Genomic DNA, 17,631 nt, shown 5'->3' on the forward strand with positions numbered 1-17,631 from the left:
TTCTCAGTCTACCCAATATTCCTTAGACTGCACAACCTATTAATCTACTGTAGCCTATTGCATTTTTTTTACGACTGTAGACTTACAATACCCATAACTGTTTATAACTCACTTAACAAAAATATTTTACCTTGAACATAACTATTTCAACTCTCACTAATATTACTTAATATGAAGGATACAGATTAGCTCACTGGTCTAAGTGTGGGCTCACCCAGGGTGTCATATGTGTATAGATTCCTAGGTCGCCTGGTTCTGGCAGAAGTTCTCCTCATAAGTTCTAATGTCACGTCACAATCTTCATGCCTCATAGGTTCTGATGCCTCATCACTATCTTCATGCTGGGCTTCCCCAATGAATCCTTCCTCCAACTCCTGCTCCCCTTGAAGATCTCCCAGCACTTCTTCATCGGATTTCTCTGAGTCAGGTAGGTTTACGGATTCGTCACCAATTTCTTCGATGTCAAGTTCCTTTTCAGGTTTCCTGTTTCTCTCCTCTCTTCCAGGGTGAAATTCTGCCGCACATGGATCTAATTCTGTTCCTGTTCTCCGCATTGGAATCCACAAGTCAACCTCCTCGTCACTGGAACTGTCAGTGTTTCCATGGTGAGTATTTTGTGGTGATTGTCCTTCCTGTTTTGATCTGTTCCTCTGACATCCTTTTCTTTCCAAACGAACATCGGCTGTTCTCGGCTCATCCACCAGATACGGACAAGGTAATAGAAGGTTCCGGTGCAACACTCTATCCTTTCCTGTCGTATCCAACGGTCCAACAACGTACACCGGTCCATCTCCTCCTCTCCTTTCCTTCACCACATACGTTTGTTTTTCCCAGAACGCTCGCAGTTTTCCTGGGCCTCCTCTTTCTGACAGGTTCCTCACCAACACATGATCACCGGGCTCCAAGACAGAACTCCATGCCTTCCGATTGTAATTTCTCTGCCCCTTTGCAGCAGCCTTCTTCATGTTCTTCTTTGCGATATCATATGCTTCTTGCATAGACCTTTTCCACTTTTCAGCATAGTCGGCATGAGACCGGGTGTCCTTTACTTGCTTTGTGGGGAACACAAGATCAATTGGAAGAACTGGCTCTCGTCCAAAAAGAAGAAAGAATGGGGAAAATCCTGTTGACTCATGCACCGTGGAATTATAGGCGTGGACAACTTTGTTAAGGTGTTCTGCCCAATTCGACTTCTTCGTCTCCTCTAAGGTCCTCAGCATCCCCAACAGTGTCCTATTGAACCTCTCTGCTGGGTTAGCTTGGGGATGGTAGGGGGTTGTACGTGAATGCCTAATCCCACAATAACTCTGTAGCTTTTGGAACAGGCTGTTCTCAAACTCCCTCCCCTGGTCATGATGGATCTTTGCGGGGAAACCATAACGCATGATGAAGTCTTCAAAGATCTTCCGGGCTGCTGTCTTTCCAGACTTGTTTCTGGTGGCGTATGCCTGAGCAATCTTCGAAAAATGGTCTATGACCACCAGAATGTACTCTGCTCCCCCTCTACTCTTCTCCAGGTGCAGGTAATCAATCGAGATCATCTCAAATGGAGCTGTTGTCTCAATGCTCTTGATTGGGGTTCTGGTAATCCGGTTTGGTTTCTTTTGTCTTAGGCATCGACACACTCTTGTGACATAATGCTCTATCTCCTCTCTCATTCTTGGCCAGAAGAAACGTGCACGAGCTGCTGCCACCATACGTTCGGTACCCAGGTGGGCCATGTCTTCATGCAGGTACTTGTATATCATACTTTTCAAGTTTTCTGGGACAACTAACTGAGTTCTGGTCATTATCTTCCTTTGCAGGATACCTTCCTCATTAATCTGCAGGCGATGCCATTCTCGCAAGAGTCGTCTCACAGGTTCTGGTTCCATCAATTTGTCTTTGTGTTTGAGATAAATTTGTTTCTGTTTCAGATCCAGTACTCGGCTGATGACTAGATCACTCAGCTGAGCACTCCTGATATCCTGAGATGTTAGCCGCTGACTGTCCACTGATCCACCCTTCAGCTCTTCCGGTAAGACATCTATGTTGCAGGTGATTGCAGATATCCAGTCCACTTCTCCACGTCGTTGTGCTTTCAGAACTTCCCCGATTGATCCCAGAACTTCCGGCTCACACTCCTGAGTACATTCTCTGACTGTGACTTCAATGGGCACTGGTCTCCGTGATAAGAAGTCTGCATCTCGATTTGCCGTCCCTGGTCTATACTTCAGAGTGAAACGGTAGTCTGCCAGCTCAGACACCCACCGTTGCCCTGCTGCGTTAAGCTTTGCCGTTTTCATGACATATGTCAACGGGTTGTTATCACTGTAGACAACAAAATGCGGTGCATGAAACAGGTAATCCCGGAAACGCTCTGTGATCGCCCATTTGAGTCCCAGGAACTCCAACTTCCCAGAATGCAGCTTGTAGTTCCTTTCGGCCGGGCTCAAAGTCCGAGATCCATAACCAACTACGCGGAGTTTACCTCCCTGTCGTTGATACAATACAGCTCCTAGCCCTTCTTCTGACGCATCGACATGAAGGACAAATGGCTTTTCAAAGTCTGGATATGCCATAATGGGTGGGCTTGACAACTCTGTAATCAGCTTCTCCAGCGCTTCCTGATGTCTCCCTGTCCACTCCACTGGCTGTGATGGAGGTGCTTGCGAGGAAGAGTTCCCTCTTTTTCCGGGGCCTTTCCTTTTGCACGTGTTGGGCTTTGTCAATAGTTCATATAAAGGCTTGGCTATTCTGGCAAAATCAGCGATGTATGATCTGTAATAACCAAGGAAACCCATGAGCTTCCTCACCTCACGGACAGTGCTAGGTGTTTCCCACTTTAGTGCTTGCACAGCCTCTTTTTCTTTGGGGTTCATGCTGTACCCATGTTCAGAGATGATGCGGCCCACATAGCAGACTTCCCGCTTAAAAAGGTCACACTTCTTTGGCCTTAGTTTGATCCCACACTGCTGCTGTCGCTGTAGCACTTTCTTCAAGTCCTCTAGGTGCTGGTCGAAATCCTTGCTGAAGACTAACACATCATCAAGATAGGGAACACAGATATCATCCCTTAGCTCTCCTAGAAACTCTTCCATGTATCTCTGAAAGGTGGCGGGTGCATTTGTGAGGCCAAAAGGTATCCGCACCCACTCATAGAGCCCCCAGGGTGTTATGAATGCCGTGTATGCCCTACTGTCTTTGCTCATGAAGCCCTGATGATAGGCTTTACCCTGATCCAGGACAGTGAACCAGGAGTTCCCCCCTAAATTTTCCAGTATCTCTTGGATTCGTGGGATGGGATGTCGGTCAGGGTGTGTCTTCTCGTTGAGCAGCCTGTAGTCCACACATAGACGCAAGCTCCCATCCTTCTTTCTCACACACACAACTGGCGAGGAATAGGAGGATGTCGACTTTTGAATCCACCCCTGACTCAGCAGATTCTGTATGTGGGTCTTCACCTCTTGATATAGGGGTCGTGGTATTGCATTGTACGTCTTTTGTACAGGGATTTTATCTTTCAAACAAATGTCCATTCTGAGGTCCGGAATACATCCAGTGTCCCAGTCATCCTTAGCAAACGCTCCACTATTCTCTCTCAACAGCTGTCTCACACGTTCCTGTTGTTCTCCGGGTAAGTGACTGAGGTCCACTGGCGGATCCCAACCTTCACTCGCCTGAACTGTACGTTGGGTCTCTGGCGGTACGTCATTGTCACCTTGTGATAGCTGAGATTGGAATTCAGACGGAAACGGCAACTTCACTTCCGGTTGATGGATGGCATCTACTGCATGCAGCCACCCCAGGACAGTCCGTGCTGTAAGTGTCACCTCTTCTCCTGTGGTATTTTCCACCATCACTGTAATGTTATCATCCTCGTTCAGGGCCATCTGAATAAGCTGTTTGTTTACCTTTATGCCTGCAGGCCAGGGTGCTTCCGAATTGGGCTCCAGCATTACGTGTGTTCCAAGGGTAACCGCCTTATTGAGCTTGCCACAACTGACGTTCACTCTCGCGCATCTTGGAAGAATAATGGATTTTCGTCCAAGTCTTGCAATATGGCACCCGCTGCTGTTTTTGCGTTTCTTCAGGAGTGACAGAACGGCTTTTGCTTTCCTAGGGCTCACTTCCAGGGATGAACTCAGTGTTTTTACAAGGGAACTCAAAGGAATCTGCTGTGCTGCATTAGCTTGGACCAGTTCCTCAATCACATTAAAGCCGATTATGGGTTTCTCCAATTCACTGGATGCAATGAGAATTGGTGCCATCAGGTGTGTGCCCCTTCCTTCAGTCTCAGTGTTTCCAGACAGACAAAACTCCACTTCCATCCAGCCTTCATATGGGATGCTTGTCCCATTCGCTGCTGTCAGGTTGAGTTCTCCCTCCTCCAGCAGCTCTCTCACTGGTCTCACCTCTGCGTCAGGAAGGTGTATTTTCTTCCACTCCGAGCCCACAATTGAAACCTGTGACCCCGTGTCCCAAAGCACTGATGTTATGACACCTCCGAGAGAACATTGCACCAAGCATCTGCGTCCCACCAAACTGGCTGTTTTCTCCTGTTTGTTCGACCTCTTGGTAAGTTTTCAATAATGTGTGATGTAATCTCAATCTTGCTTGACGTTACATTGTTCACAGTTCGTTTTCGACAACCCGCTGCCCAGTGCTCACTGCTGCCACACTTGTAACAGTGTTCACACCTTCCCTCTGAGATAGACTGTTCACATTGGTTACAGCGCCTGGTGGTTGGTCGAACAGGTGGAAATTGGTTGCGAGGGAATCTCTGGTTACTGTTTCTAGTCATCTGAGGTCGTGATGTTTGAGCAAGGCTCGCTACTTGAGACGTCAGGTTCTGAATTGCCTCACAGATCACTTTGTCTCGAGCATCCAGCTTTTCCATCAGGTTGTTAGGCTTTGGAGCTTTCTATTTTTTCATCCTGACATCTCTATCTTGTTCAGCATGTGCCTGTTCCTCTTCCATAACTGTGGCCACTTTGGCTATTTTTGGTCGAGTGGTTGAGAACTTTGTTTTTCTTTCTAGCTCAAGACTATACGACATGTTCATTTTCTCCAACAGCACTTCATCTTCCACCCGTGGGTTTTCCAGGTAGGGTTTTAGATCTGTTCGTACACTGTCATCATGAAGGCCAGTCAGAACTGTCTGCAAAAACTGATTCTGGATTAGTTCGTGATTATATCTTAATCCTGCCTTTACATTTTCAGATGCTGATAAAACCCTCTGCCTGAGATCCATGGCTCGAACTAAGAACTGGATCGGCGTTTCTTTGGGTTCTTGAACTGCACGTGTGAGTGAGTGATACAATTCAGTTGCATCCTTTTCAATAAAATGTGCTCTGAGAATTTGTTTGAGAGCAGGCAATGTTAAGTCTGTCCTACTCTCCAGGTAACTTCTCAAACTGACACCTGGGATGATGGCTTGAATGACTGCCTCAACAATTTCTCCCTCATCATAACCCTTTTTGCAGGCCCTGTAAATCTGTCTGTCCAGGCAGTTTAATTTGTCCCTCTGGTCCGGTTCACCTATTTGCCCAATTATTTTGAGTTCTTTTTTATACACTGGATGCACTAGCGTGACATTTTCTCCTGAAACTGATGAATTTTGCAGTTTTCTGTCTGTTCTGACATACAGTGATTGTGTTGCAGTGTTTTTCACAGGTTTTTCTGATGCAATTCCACTAACGCCCACAGAGTGGTGCTCCAGGTCAACTTTTCGCTGCACCTCGTTGGTTGCTTCAACCCCTACACTGGATGAGCTCTTGGTTTCTTCTTCGTCAACACTTCTCAAACTTTCAATCTTTTCCTTTGTCTCTAACAACATAGATAGTCCTTCATCTTCGAGTGAAACAACATCATCTCCCTCTAAATGCTGCAGAATGCGTCTTCTCAGCGCGCGAGGCGTGTGTGTCTCATCCTCCCCCACATTTAGCATTAACATTTCACACAAACTTCTCAGTTGCGAAGCAGATAACTTGAGTAATTTACTCTCTATTTCATCCAGCGTAGCTTCCCACACAGGCAACATTATGACCACTCACTGAACAGATTAACTTAACTCACGTTTGCAGATTGCAGTTATTTTTCCGCCGTTTCAAAGTCCACTCTCTCCGTGAATCGCGGCTCGTTCTCAGCTCGCGCTGCACTCGCGGCTCGTTTCATCACTTGCTGCTTTCTTCTTCCCGAAATCCGTCACAACCAAGCAGAAACACCAATTTTATGTTGCTCCCTTGGACAAAAACGACGACAATCAGTTCTTTTCTGTAGATTTATTTGCTCCGGTTGTTTTCTCTTTTGTTTCTGTGACAGATTTTTGAGCTCAATTTTTACATGAACAACAACATGCGTGAACTGCGCTTTTTTTACACTTCTTCTCTCTCTTTTTCGAACCGGTCTTCTCAACCCACAGCGCCCCCAACAGTATACATATTTTCTGAGGCTTTCTACATTTATACTGTTAACATTATATTAGTACAGATTATGTACAATAAACAAAAAAAAAACAAATTTAACAATTATTTGAGGTCATTACATATGACAAGCTGTCAACGCATGCGATTCTTTTTTTGTCCAGCTTTAATGTTTTAAAATATGGCAGTTAACGCAGTATAGCTATCCATTCGTTCTTTCTGTCTGTCATCCTTTAGCTAGGATTATGATCAGGCTCTTATTCACGCAAATGCTTTAAACCATTTCTGCACGATAAAGGAGAACGCGCTTTCAGTGAATTTCCTCCTGACACACACACACAACGCTCAGAAAGACGTGCGCCAGTAACCTAAAGAACAGAGGGAACCAAAAATTACTAACTGCACTTGACTAAAGAATGCTTGTAGCTTTGATAAGGATTAATCTATATTTCATTTATAATGTATGCAGGGCAGACTGTGTTATAGCCTTATTCAGTTTCTTTATGGTACAGTTAAATATGATATCTATTATGGGTTAAATGAGGATTGTCTTAAGTTTACTTAAATTAAAATTTTTATATTTTTTGAAACTTTTCATTTAAAATTTTTGGGAAACAAATTTTAATCTAGATATCAGGATATTATTAGTGATACCGGCTTTCATTCATTAAAAAAAGATGCAGTAATACTTGAAATAAATGGTGCCATTGAAGATCACCCCCCCCCCCCCCCCCGAAAAAAAAAGTTCAGGCTCAGGATTTTTTTTTTCACTTTAAGCCCTGACATCAGAGAAATCACTCTTGCATCTACAAGGCTAATGTTAGCTGCCACCAGAGTTTGACCTTCATTTCACACAAAATTTCTAGTTAGTTGGCTGTGGCGAGCAGGACGAGGGCTAGGGACGTGAGAGCAGCGCAAGGCCGGTGGCGTGAGTGATAATGAAAGACACCTGTGAGACACACCGGTGTCGAATCTCTCACGGAGGCGCGGAGGCATAAAAGGAGAAGTGTGACGATAGTGCAGATTGAGAGAGAAACAGGCCTGATTTTATTAACAGTTTTAATAGTTCATTTAACTATTAAAATGTTTAAATGTTCGCCGGTTTCCTGCCCCTTCCTTCCCACAACAACTAACCCCGTTAATGTTACACTGGCAAAGTCATTAGTGAATTACTCCTCGTTTGTATTTCTTTCTATATAATTACTGCATGATACCTGAATGTTCAGTCAGGCGAAAATAGGATGGTTCACATCACAACACAAACGTCCATGTGCTCATCTAAATCAGAGATTTCGTTCAGGAGAAATTGCCATCGTTGAAATTCTCTGCAGCAGACGGACTCTATCTGTGTCCGTAGAGCAAACGAGAGCACAGGCACCAGCAGTCCGCCCTGCTCGAGCCAGTCCAGGCTCCTCGTCCGCGACAGGCAGCCGCCTCCTGTTCCTCTGTCAGCCTCCGCTGCTCTTAACTATACTGCGCCTCGTAAAGATAGCCACGAACATCGGATTTGAGCAGCAGAACTTCAAAATCCTCTTTAGTTTCTTCCGTCATTGTCATAACTTCCTATCTCCACAGCGCTTGTTAGCTTAGCTTCCAAACAAGAAGGCTGATATTGATTTCACTATCTGCAAGTGAAGTCCCACCCACTGATCTGTAATAAGTCTTTAGGGTGAGTGGGTCCCACCCCCTGGAATAATGAGGAGCTAAAGTTTGTAGTCTCTACACTTTTCAATGAAATGGGACTTCCTGGTTATGATGACGCAAAATGACGATTTTTACGTCATAATAAGCAGGAAGTAAAACAAAGCTTAATGCAAATGGGTGAAGTGTCCCTTTAATTTCTTAATTGAATTAAAATTAAATTCTTAAAGACTATGCAACTACATGTCAACTTATTCTAAGCCTAACCCTACTAGTCTACTAATATTCTAATGAGAGTTAGTAGACATGTATTTGCAAGGTTACTTATAGACAACAGAATGTGTTAAAGGGATCATCAAAATAGTGAAAAATAAACTTCTTTTTGTAAGGGAGTATGGTACACACACACACACACACACACACACACACACACACACACACACACACAAACGCACATACAAAACAGCTAGGCAGTCTCACTTCCTCCCAGTGATTTGGAAAGTGAGGTACAGCAGTCCTAAAACAGCCCTCATTCAGCTCATGAAGAATGGAGGCTTTCAGGATCATGACAGTTGTCCAAACTGTTGCTTTTATACAAGGTATCTATTTGTCTATCTATCATCTATCTATAAATAGTTAAATAACTATTTTCTGTTAATATTTTAAAATGTAATTTTTCTTGTGATGGCAAAGCTCCATTTTCAGCGGCCAGTACTCCAGTTATTTTATCAGTATAATGATCTTTAAGAAATCATTACAATATTTCTAAAAATATATTTAAAAAAAACTTTACCTCAAACTTTACTTATCACAGAAAATTATTGTTCTGCTTATTGTAGTGTTGAATCTGTAATACAGTATCTTTTTTCAGGATTCTTTGATAAAAAAAAACATTGTTTATTTTAAATAGTCTTGTAACATTTTTTGTGTGGTCAATTGATTTAAAGAATTAACCAGATTAATCACACATTTCACAATCACACAACAGGAAGTGTATTTTAAATACTTAGTTTCACTGAAACTAATACAGCTACTAAAGTCTCAATGGAAATACCCCCCCCCCCCCATTTTAAACATTAATTGTAGCCATTCAACAATAATTGACACAATTGAAAGCTACATTTTTTTAACATTCAAGTTATATTTTTGAAGCCTTTTTTTACTTAAATATAAAGCAATCCTTGCATAATCCTTACAACAATTCTTGTATATTATAATTAATGGCAAGAGGAAGGTTTGGAAATGTAAACTGATTTTCTTATACACTTCAGCAAAATATATAAAAACCTGTTTTGTTTTGTTTTGTTTTTTTTTTGGGGGGGGGGGGGATATAAACATGTCTAAGACTTTTGCACAGTACTGAATTTTTAAACCAAAGCAAATAAAGCAATAATATAATAATAATAATATTTGCTTTTAATAAAAAGAAAGATAGAGAATCCAACTGTTATAAACAATTCAGTAATGCTTCTATTATTTTCTATTCTATTATTTTGAAGTCAAGACTAAAAGATTATTGCATTAATAAAGCATATAAGGATGGGTGAATATCATAAAATGTTGTTTGTATGATACATTTGCATGTAAATGTGCTATTATACAAATTCTGAATCTAGCATATACACTCACCTAAAGGATTATTAGGAACACCTGTTCAATTTCTCATTAATGAAATTATCGAATCAACCAATCACGTGGCAGTTGCTTCAGTGCATTTAGGGGTGTGGTCCTGGTCAAGACAATCTCCTGAACACCAAACTGAATGTCAGAATGAGAAAGAAAGGTGATTTAAGCAATCTTGAGCATGGCATGCTTGTTAGTGCCAGACGGGCCGGTCTGAGTATTTCACAATCAGCTCAGTTTCTGGGATTTTCACACACAATCATTTCAAGCTAGAAGAGCAACTTTGACTGAAATAACCACTTGTTACAACCGAGGTATGCAGAAAATGTGTGAAGCCACAACAAGCACAACCTTGAGGCGGATGGGCTACAACAGCAGAAGACCCCACTGGGTACCACTCATTTCCACTACAAATAGGAAAAAGAGGCTAAAATTTGCCTCACCAAAATTGGATAGTTGAAGACTGGAAAGTGTTGCCTGGTCTGATTTCTGTTGAGACATTCACATGGTAGAGTCAGAATTTGGCGTAAATGGTATGAGAACGTGGATCGATCATGCCTTGTTACCACTGTGCAGGCTGGTGGTGGTGGTGTAATGGTGTGGAGGATGTTTTCTTGGCTCACTTTAGGCCCCTTAGGGCCAATTGGGCATCGTTTAAATGCCACAGCCTACCTGAGAATTGTTTCTGACCATGTCCATCCCTTTATGGCCACCATCCTCATACTCTGATGGCTACTTCCAGCAGGATAATGCACCATGTCACAAAGCTCAAATCAATTCAAATTGGTTTCTTGAAAATGACAGAGTACACAGTACTAAAAATGGCCCCCACAGTCACCAGGGGCCTCATTTATAAAACTTTGCATAGGATTTGCGTCAGAAGTGGCGTACGGATGAAACATAGGACGTGCATACGCACAGAAATATTCGGATTTATAAAACCGTGCACACTCACATCCTACGCATTTTTCCCTTAATAAATCACAATCAATTCTAAATGTAGCGCAGCTTTTGCGGCTTCATGTCATGCCCATAGTTGCCCATAAATAGTCCGTGAAACGCCCACAAGTTAATATTCATTGATTGCGAAATCATAGCAAACACATAGAGGAAATTAAAAAAAAAACGTAACTTAAGTCAATGTGAAGTAGAAGTTATCATTGGTGAGGTGGAAAAGAGGAGAAAAATGTTGTTTGGAGGGCACAGTGTGGGCATTACTAATGCCAAAAAGCACTTGAGTGGCAAAAGGTTGCAGACGCCGTAAATGCTGTAGCCTCACAACCTCGGACTATGGCCGAAATAAAAAAGAAATGGTCGGACATCAAAGTCGAGGCAAAAAAGCGTCTAGTCATTAATTCAATTAGAGAGGTGGCCAAGGAGTTGGGCGAAATCAAGACTGTCCTAACTGAAATAAACTGCACAATGAGGGAATTCTTGAATAAATAATATATTTTTTCCACACCTTTTGTTGTGAAGATGACGCGTTCACTCCGAATCCTTCCATTTAATTTCCACATCTTCTAAGAGCGCATATTAGCCATTGTGCGTCATTACGCATTGTGATGGGGCATTTTATTTCCATCCATTTAATTCTGCATCTGACAAGCGGATGTCGGTTTTAATCTACTTGGAAATGGGAAATAGTTCAGTGCAAATGTAATTTCTTACAGCTTTCTGAATGGTTGAGACATACGTCGTTATTTTATCAAAAATAAAACAAACTAAAGGCATATGCTTGAATACCATGATTCCGTAGCTAATGAAGAAATTTTTACTATGAAAACAACTTTCCCCAGTGGAAAAATAATACATCTATCTATTTATCGATCTATCTAGCTATATCTCCCTAATTATCTATCTATCTGACTGACTATCTACGTAATTGCTATATCTGCTCCATTAGACAGACACATTGGCGAGAATATCAGTTTTGTACATTATTTTGTTCTGTTTACCATCTTATTTATAAGGATGAATTGTATAACATGCCAATATTATTGCAGAACATATTTCACTTTCTTTTCGGAAATAGGCCTATGTTTTGCATTTCTGTTGCAGATCGATCAAACAGGTGTTCGTGTAGGCTGTTAATTGTAAGACTTGCTTTGTGAAGTCTTCGTGTTATTTATGAGAGGCAGTATTGCCATTTATTTTACACAACCGTCTACAGTTTCACACACTTTCACATGTTTTTACCAACTGCCGACGGTGTCGCCATTTCTCATTTCACTCGTTTTTGTGCGTACGCCTGGGTCAGAGCTTGCGTGAAGGACCGCACATTTTACCGTCAAGTTTGCTTTTTATAAATACCAACTATTGCGTAGAGAGCGGCGTACGCCTTCTTTTGTGCGAACGCAATGTTTATAAATGAGGCCCCAGATCTCAACCCATAGAGCATCTTTGGGATGTGCTGGAACGGGACCTTCTTGCTCTTGATGTGAATCCCACAAATCTCCATCAACTGCAAGATGCTATCCTATCATGGGCCAACATTTCGAAAGAATGCTTTCAGCACCTTGTTGAATCAATGCCACGTAGAATTAAGGCAGTTCTGAAGGCGAAAGGGGGTTAAACACAGTATTATGGTGTTCCTAATAATCCTTTAGTTGAGGTCATAAATTTAAATACACCTAGCAGAATCTACAAAATGTTAATAATTTTAACAAAACAAGAGTGATCCTAAAACTTACCTATTGTTTTTTTAGTGCTACATACCCTAAATAAGTTGTTGCATAAAATATGTTTGCATTCAGTGTATTCCACAAAACAAAATAAAAAATGAATTTTAAAAAATGACACTGTTTATTGTTTTGGGATAGTTTTTCATGAGCTCCTTGTTTGTCCTGTGTAGTTAAAATACGTACTGTTGTTCAGAATTATTCTTGTTCCTGAACATTGTTATTCTCTAGTTCCTGAACATTATTTGCCTTTCAGCATCTTCTTAATATGTTTTTGGGATCCATCTTTTCACAATTGAGGGACTCATGCACAGCTATTATAAAATAGCAATTATAAAAAATTCTTATTGTTTTTTAAGTAGCATTTTGCAGATTCTGAACGTACTACTGCATCTACCATTATGTAATTAATCATTCAGTTGCCATCTACATCTTTCAGTGGACCCACAGAATAAAACTTGAGCAGAAACATTGTGTTGTACAATGGTCTGAGAGTTGGAACTAAAACACACAGTGGAACAAAAACATTGTTTTTTATAGTGACTTCATTAGTTTGGTAAAAATATTATTACGGCTAAGTAATATAGAGACAACAATTTATCAGGACTGTAAAATTTCTTGCCCTTTTTTCAGGATATGACAAAATCATCTCTACTGAGCATCCAAAGGTCAAGGTCAATATGAAATGTGAGTATTTTTCTTCACGTCATTTTGATGATAATGGGTAATTCTTCCTTTAGTACATCTAAATCACTCCTTTTTTTGTGCCTCAATGTGGGCTGCTAAATGTTTTGACATTAAGCCTTAGAGCATCATGAAGAATAATTTCACATAATTCTTAACCCCTTTGAAAAGTGTGACAGGATGTTGCGGTGATGCTCTTGTTATCCAACCACTGCAAATTTGCTCACTTCCACTGTATTTCACTTTGTTGCACTAAAACAGGTGTCACATCAAACAGGCAGTGTGAGATGTCAGATCATGTTGGGCTCTATGCTATTGTTATTTGAACTCCATTTTTATAGTTTATTATAAATGTATGTTGTGTGTTCCGTTGTAATACCCAAGTTCAAAAGGCAGAAATGTGCTGTGTTGTTTATTTGGGTTTGTGCCCTTTTATAAAAACATCAGTATTTCAGAAACAGGTTAGGCTACAACATGAAAAAAAAAATATATGTTTCATGTTGTTTATATCAGTGATGCGCGGGTTGATCCGAAATGAGCGGGTGCCTGCGGTCACCCGCAGTTACGGGTCATCCAAAAATGTTTTTAATGATATTCGGGTCGCGGCGGTCGGGTCGTTTGAAAAAAGATGCCAATTAAACATTTGTATATTACTAGACACAATTTTTGATGAAATATACAGCCCTACACATTATTGGCTGAATAACTGGCACGAAGATAACACACAAGCTCAGTCTAAACAGTTCTCGGTTCTTTACTAGTGATTGGAGAACCGCTGTCCCTGTGCGTTCGGTATACGCAGTATCTATGCGCAGTATCAGCTGCTCGTGCTCATCACTTCTCTCAACAGTGGCACCAACATGTCTCGGTTCAGTGAACTGTTGGAGTTACTGGAGTAAAATATAATTCAGGATATTGATTTATTTCGATTCGGAGGCGACTCAGGCATGTCTGAAAGTGAGTAACTTTAGTAACTTGTGGATCAGCACCTCTATGATCAGCACTGACGCAAGACGCGAACTGTTTCGAACGATTCAGTTCGAGTACTGATTCGACCGGTTAAAAAGAACCGGTTCAAAAGAACGATTCGTTCACGAACCGGCCATATCTGCGATGATCACTACAGTCTGCAGAGAGATGGAGGCATGAGCATTTACTTTTAAATAATGCGGTCAGGAAGCGGGTCGGGTACAATGTTTTTTTATACTTTTTTTGCGGTCCGAGTTGCGGGCGGGTAGCTGAAAACGTCGGTCGGTTGCGGGTTGTTTATACATTGACCCGCGCATCACTGGTTTATATGTACATTTCTGAAATACTTGACTTGGATAGGGCTACATGGTCACCTCTGATAGCAATTCACTCTAAAATGTAATGTAGACGCATGCATTGCAAATCACTCTAAATTGTAATGTAGACGCGCATGTTCTGTAGGCTAAAGCCACTTTGTATAGTGCTTTTCACAACAAATTAATCTAAATGAATAATTTCAATTCAATTCACAGACCAGGATATCTCAATTGCATATCTCAATATGCATTGAAAAGTAAAAAGTACATTTTCTTGTATTCTCAGTTGTGTCACAAGCAGATCGGCATTCTGGGTCATGCTCCTGGACCCTCAGCACCTCTAGAAACAACACATCTGTTATAGCCGTGGAGGACATAAACAGTCTCTCTTCTCAGATCTGTCTGTCCCTGGGATGTGATGATGTGTATAAATTAAAGGCATTTGATGCAGAATTCAACAGTACCTGTCTCACAGGCTGCCTTTACCACGACTCGGAGCTAAACAACTGCACTCAGACTGTGAGAAGCCACTGCAAAATGCTCTCTGAGGTTATTTGTGGTAAGAACCAAGCAGTGGAACGTGAAATAGAACATTTCTGTAGGTTGGCATGTATGTTTCACAATGTGAAATTGTAAAAACTGTTCCCATACAATAAATAATAATAGTAAGATAAGTGTAAGATTAACTTCAAATATTCATGATAAATTATTTTAATTTCATTTTTGCAAATACAAAAAAAAAAAAAAAACGTTTGCAAATATAAAAACGCATGCAAATACAAAAAAACATCTGCAAATTACGAAAAAAATCTTCATCAGTTCCACAACACACGTGTGCTCCAAGTACTCACAACACAACCAAATACACAAAACGCACTGCAAAACCTCACAACACAACCAAATACAGAAACGCTGCAAGTAACACAGAGCACAACGGAAATGTTTCCGGGGAACCAAATAAGTGACGGACCCAACTGAGACTTGCTTATTGCTGGTGAGCTTCCCTATGCCCTACTCCCTTCAAAGGGCAGACGGCAAAGCATGACACTAGTGTGTCATTTATGTAGCCGTTTGGAACTTGATGAAGAGAGCAACAACAGACAACGTAATGTAATTATTTTTACCTAGAATGTTCCTATGACAACGCAGCACTTTGTCCATCAGCTGTATAGCTGTTCTGACGACAGAAATATAATCATTAACATAACGGTTGCAAATAAATTATTTATTTTTTATTTTTACTTTATAAAAATCTTTTAAAATATCCATTTTATATATCTGTATGTCAGTGCCATACATTACCTAACATTTTTAGGAAACTTTTCTAATGAAAATTTTAAACATAAAATGAAACTATTTGTATAGTGTAACTGATGTATAGATTAATATCTTGCCTTCATGTTCTTCTAGATCTTTTTTTATTTATTTAGTTTAGTTTTCAGATCATTGTTCTTTTCTCTTTTGTATTGTGATGACATTGAACATATTGTTAACACATGTTGTATATTGTACACAAGTTGTATGTCATAATAATTTGAATCTCTGTGTTTTGCGGGGGAAAAGTCAAAAGAAATTAAATAAAATAAAGTAGAATTTTGAGTAAGCAAGGAGTACAGACGAACTATAAAAAAATTATAATATTATAATATTATTTGTATATACAATATTATTTTAATAGTATAGTTTATTTATAAAAAAATATATAGGCTTTGACTTCTTGTTAATAAAGGTTTTTTTTTGCTGTAAGCACATCCTGTGTATGCTATGAACACCATAGATATCTATATAAAGGCTAGATATGTCATCCACGCTGCTGGCCAATGGAGGTCGACGTCTGCAACTGGCGGCCATCTTGTCACAGGTAGCTCCCCAGATAGCAAACTGACATTGAATCAACGTGGAAATATGACATTGAAACAACGTTGATCTGACATTGTTTTGCTCATCGAATTAACGTTGAACCAACGTCAGACGCGTCATTCTTTCAAAACTAACGGAAAATCAACTTGAAATCAACGCGTTGTTTCAACGTTATGAAAGCAAACCAATTTTCGATTTTCATTTAGCTTTGAAGAATGCCACGTCTGACGTTGGTTCAACGTTAATTCGATGAGCAAAATCAACGTTGTTTCAATGTCATGAGAGACGTCGTTTCCACGTTGATTCAATGTCAGTTTGCTGTCTGGGTCACTCACTCGTAACATTGTGTTAGTGGTACATGTACTATTTAAATGAGCATAACTTGCTCAATTTTCTACCGATTTTCAAATGGTTTGTTTTGTTATAAACGTCAGAGATGTAGTTATTACACTGCATACTTATGAATAAAAAGTGTATAAATAAATTATAGCCACGTTAATAACATTTGTAAGAAACCAAACCGTTTGTAAATCCGTCAAGATTTCAACGAGATAAGAGTATTTGTGTTCGTGCTGACCAATCAGCTTGTCTGTGACAAGATGGCCGCCGGTGATGACGATGGAAACTCCGCCGTACCACATCTACAGTAGCCTTTATTTACATATCTATGATGAACACGTCCCAGTCGGGTCCGTCACTTATTTGGTTCCCCGGAAACATTTCCGTTGTGGACCTTGTTACTTGGTTACTTGAAGCGCGTTTCTGTATTTGGTTGTGTTTTGAGTAATTGGAGCACACGTGTGTTGTGGAACTGATGAAGATGTTTTTCTTAATTTCCGGATGTTTTTTTTTCTATTTGCATGCGTTTTTATATTTGCACACGTTTTTTTTTTGTATTTGCATGCGTCTTCATCAGGTTGCAGCGCGGTGAGCTCTCTCGGCCACCGTAACTTTCCCCTGTTATTGCATTGCTGCAAGCATGTTTTTGATTTGTACTTAAACGGTTCTTTGTCTAAATTATGTGAAAAAAAATGTCTAAATGTTTATATGTCCCAACTGGTTCTTCAGGCAATGCTGCCGTCCGATTGGTTGGGGGCGGTCATCGCTGTGGGGGCCGTGTGGAGGTGTGGCGGGGGTCCTGGGGCACAGTGTGTGATGATAAATGGGATGTGGAGGATGCAAATGTGGTGTGTTCACAGCTTGGTTGTGGGTACGCTGTGTCTGTCAGTGGTCAAGGTGAGCCGTACGGCCAGGGTACAGGCCCCATACACCTGGATGAACTTAACTGCACTGGAATAGAGAGAAGCTTATGGGAATGCCCAGCACTTACACAAGGACATGACTGTGGTCATAAGGAGGACGCAGGTGTGGTTTGCTCAGGTATGTAATACTATGTGTGAGTTATAAGTGGCATTTCAAGCAATGTTGATAAGAGTTCATTATGGATGGATCCGT

The 17,631-nt window shown here is 40.8% G+C and overlaps 1 protein-coding gene across 2 annotated transcripts in view; it reads left to right on the forward strand.

Moving 5' to 3' along the window:
• The first annotated feature begins 7,170 nt into the window (after positions 1-7,170).
• The window catches only part of LOC120464725 (T-cell differentiation antigen CD6), a 110,522-nt gene continuing 100,061 nt past the window's right edge, over positions 7,171-17,631 (forward strand). For both annotated transcript variants that reach the window (XM_039654228.2, XM_039654229.2), the window contains exons 1-4: positions 7,171-8,644; positions 12,980-13,033; positions 14,603-14,875; positions 17,245-17,556. In XM_039654228.2, coding sequence (XP_039510162.1) covers positions 8,593-8,644; positions 12,980-13,033; positions 14,603-14,875; positions 17,245-17,556 — 691 coding nt within the window. In that variant the 5' untranslated portion in view covers positions 7,171-8,592. The remainder of the gene's footprint in view (positions 8,645-12,979; positions 13,034-14,602; positions 14,876-17,244; positions 17,557-17,631) is intronic.

The sequence above is a fragment of the Pimephales promelas genome, chromosome 18 (genome assembly GCF_988280905.1).
Source record: "Pimephales promelas chromosome 18, fPimPro1.hap1.1, whole genome shotgun sequence".
In the NCBI taxonomy this organism is placed as follows: Eukaryota; Metazoa; Chordata; class Actinopteri; order Cypriniformes; family Leuciscidae; genus Pimephales; species Pimephales promelas.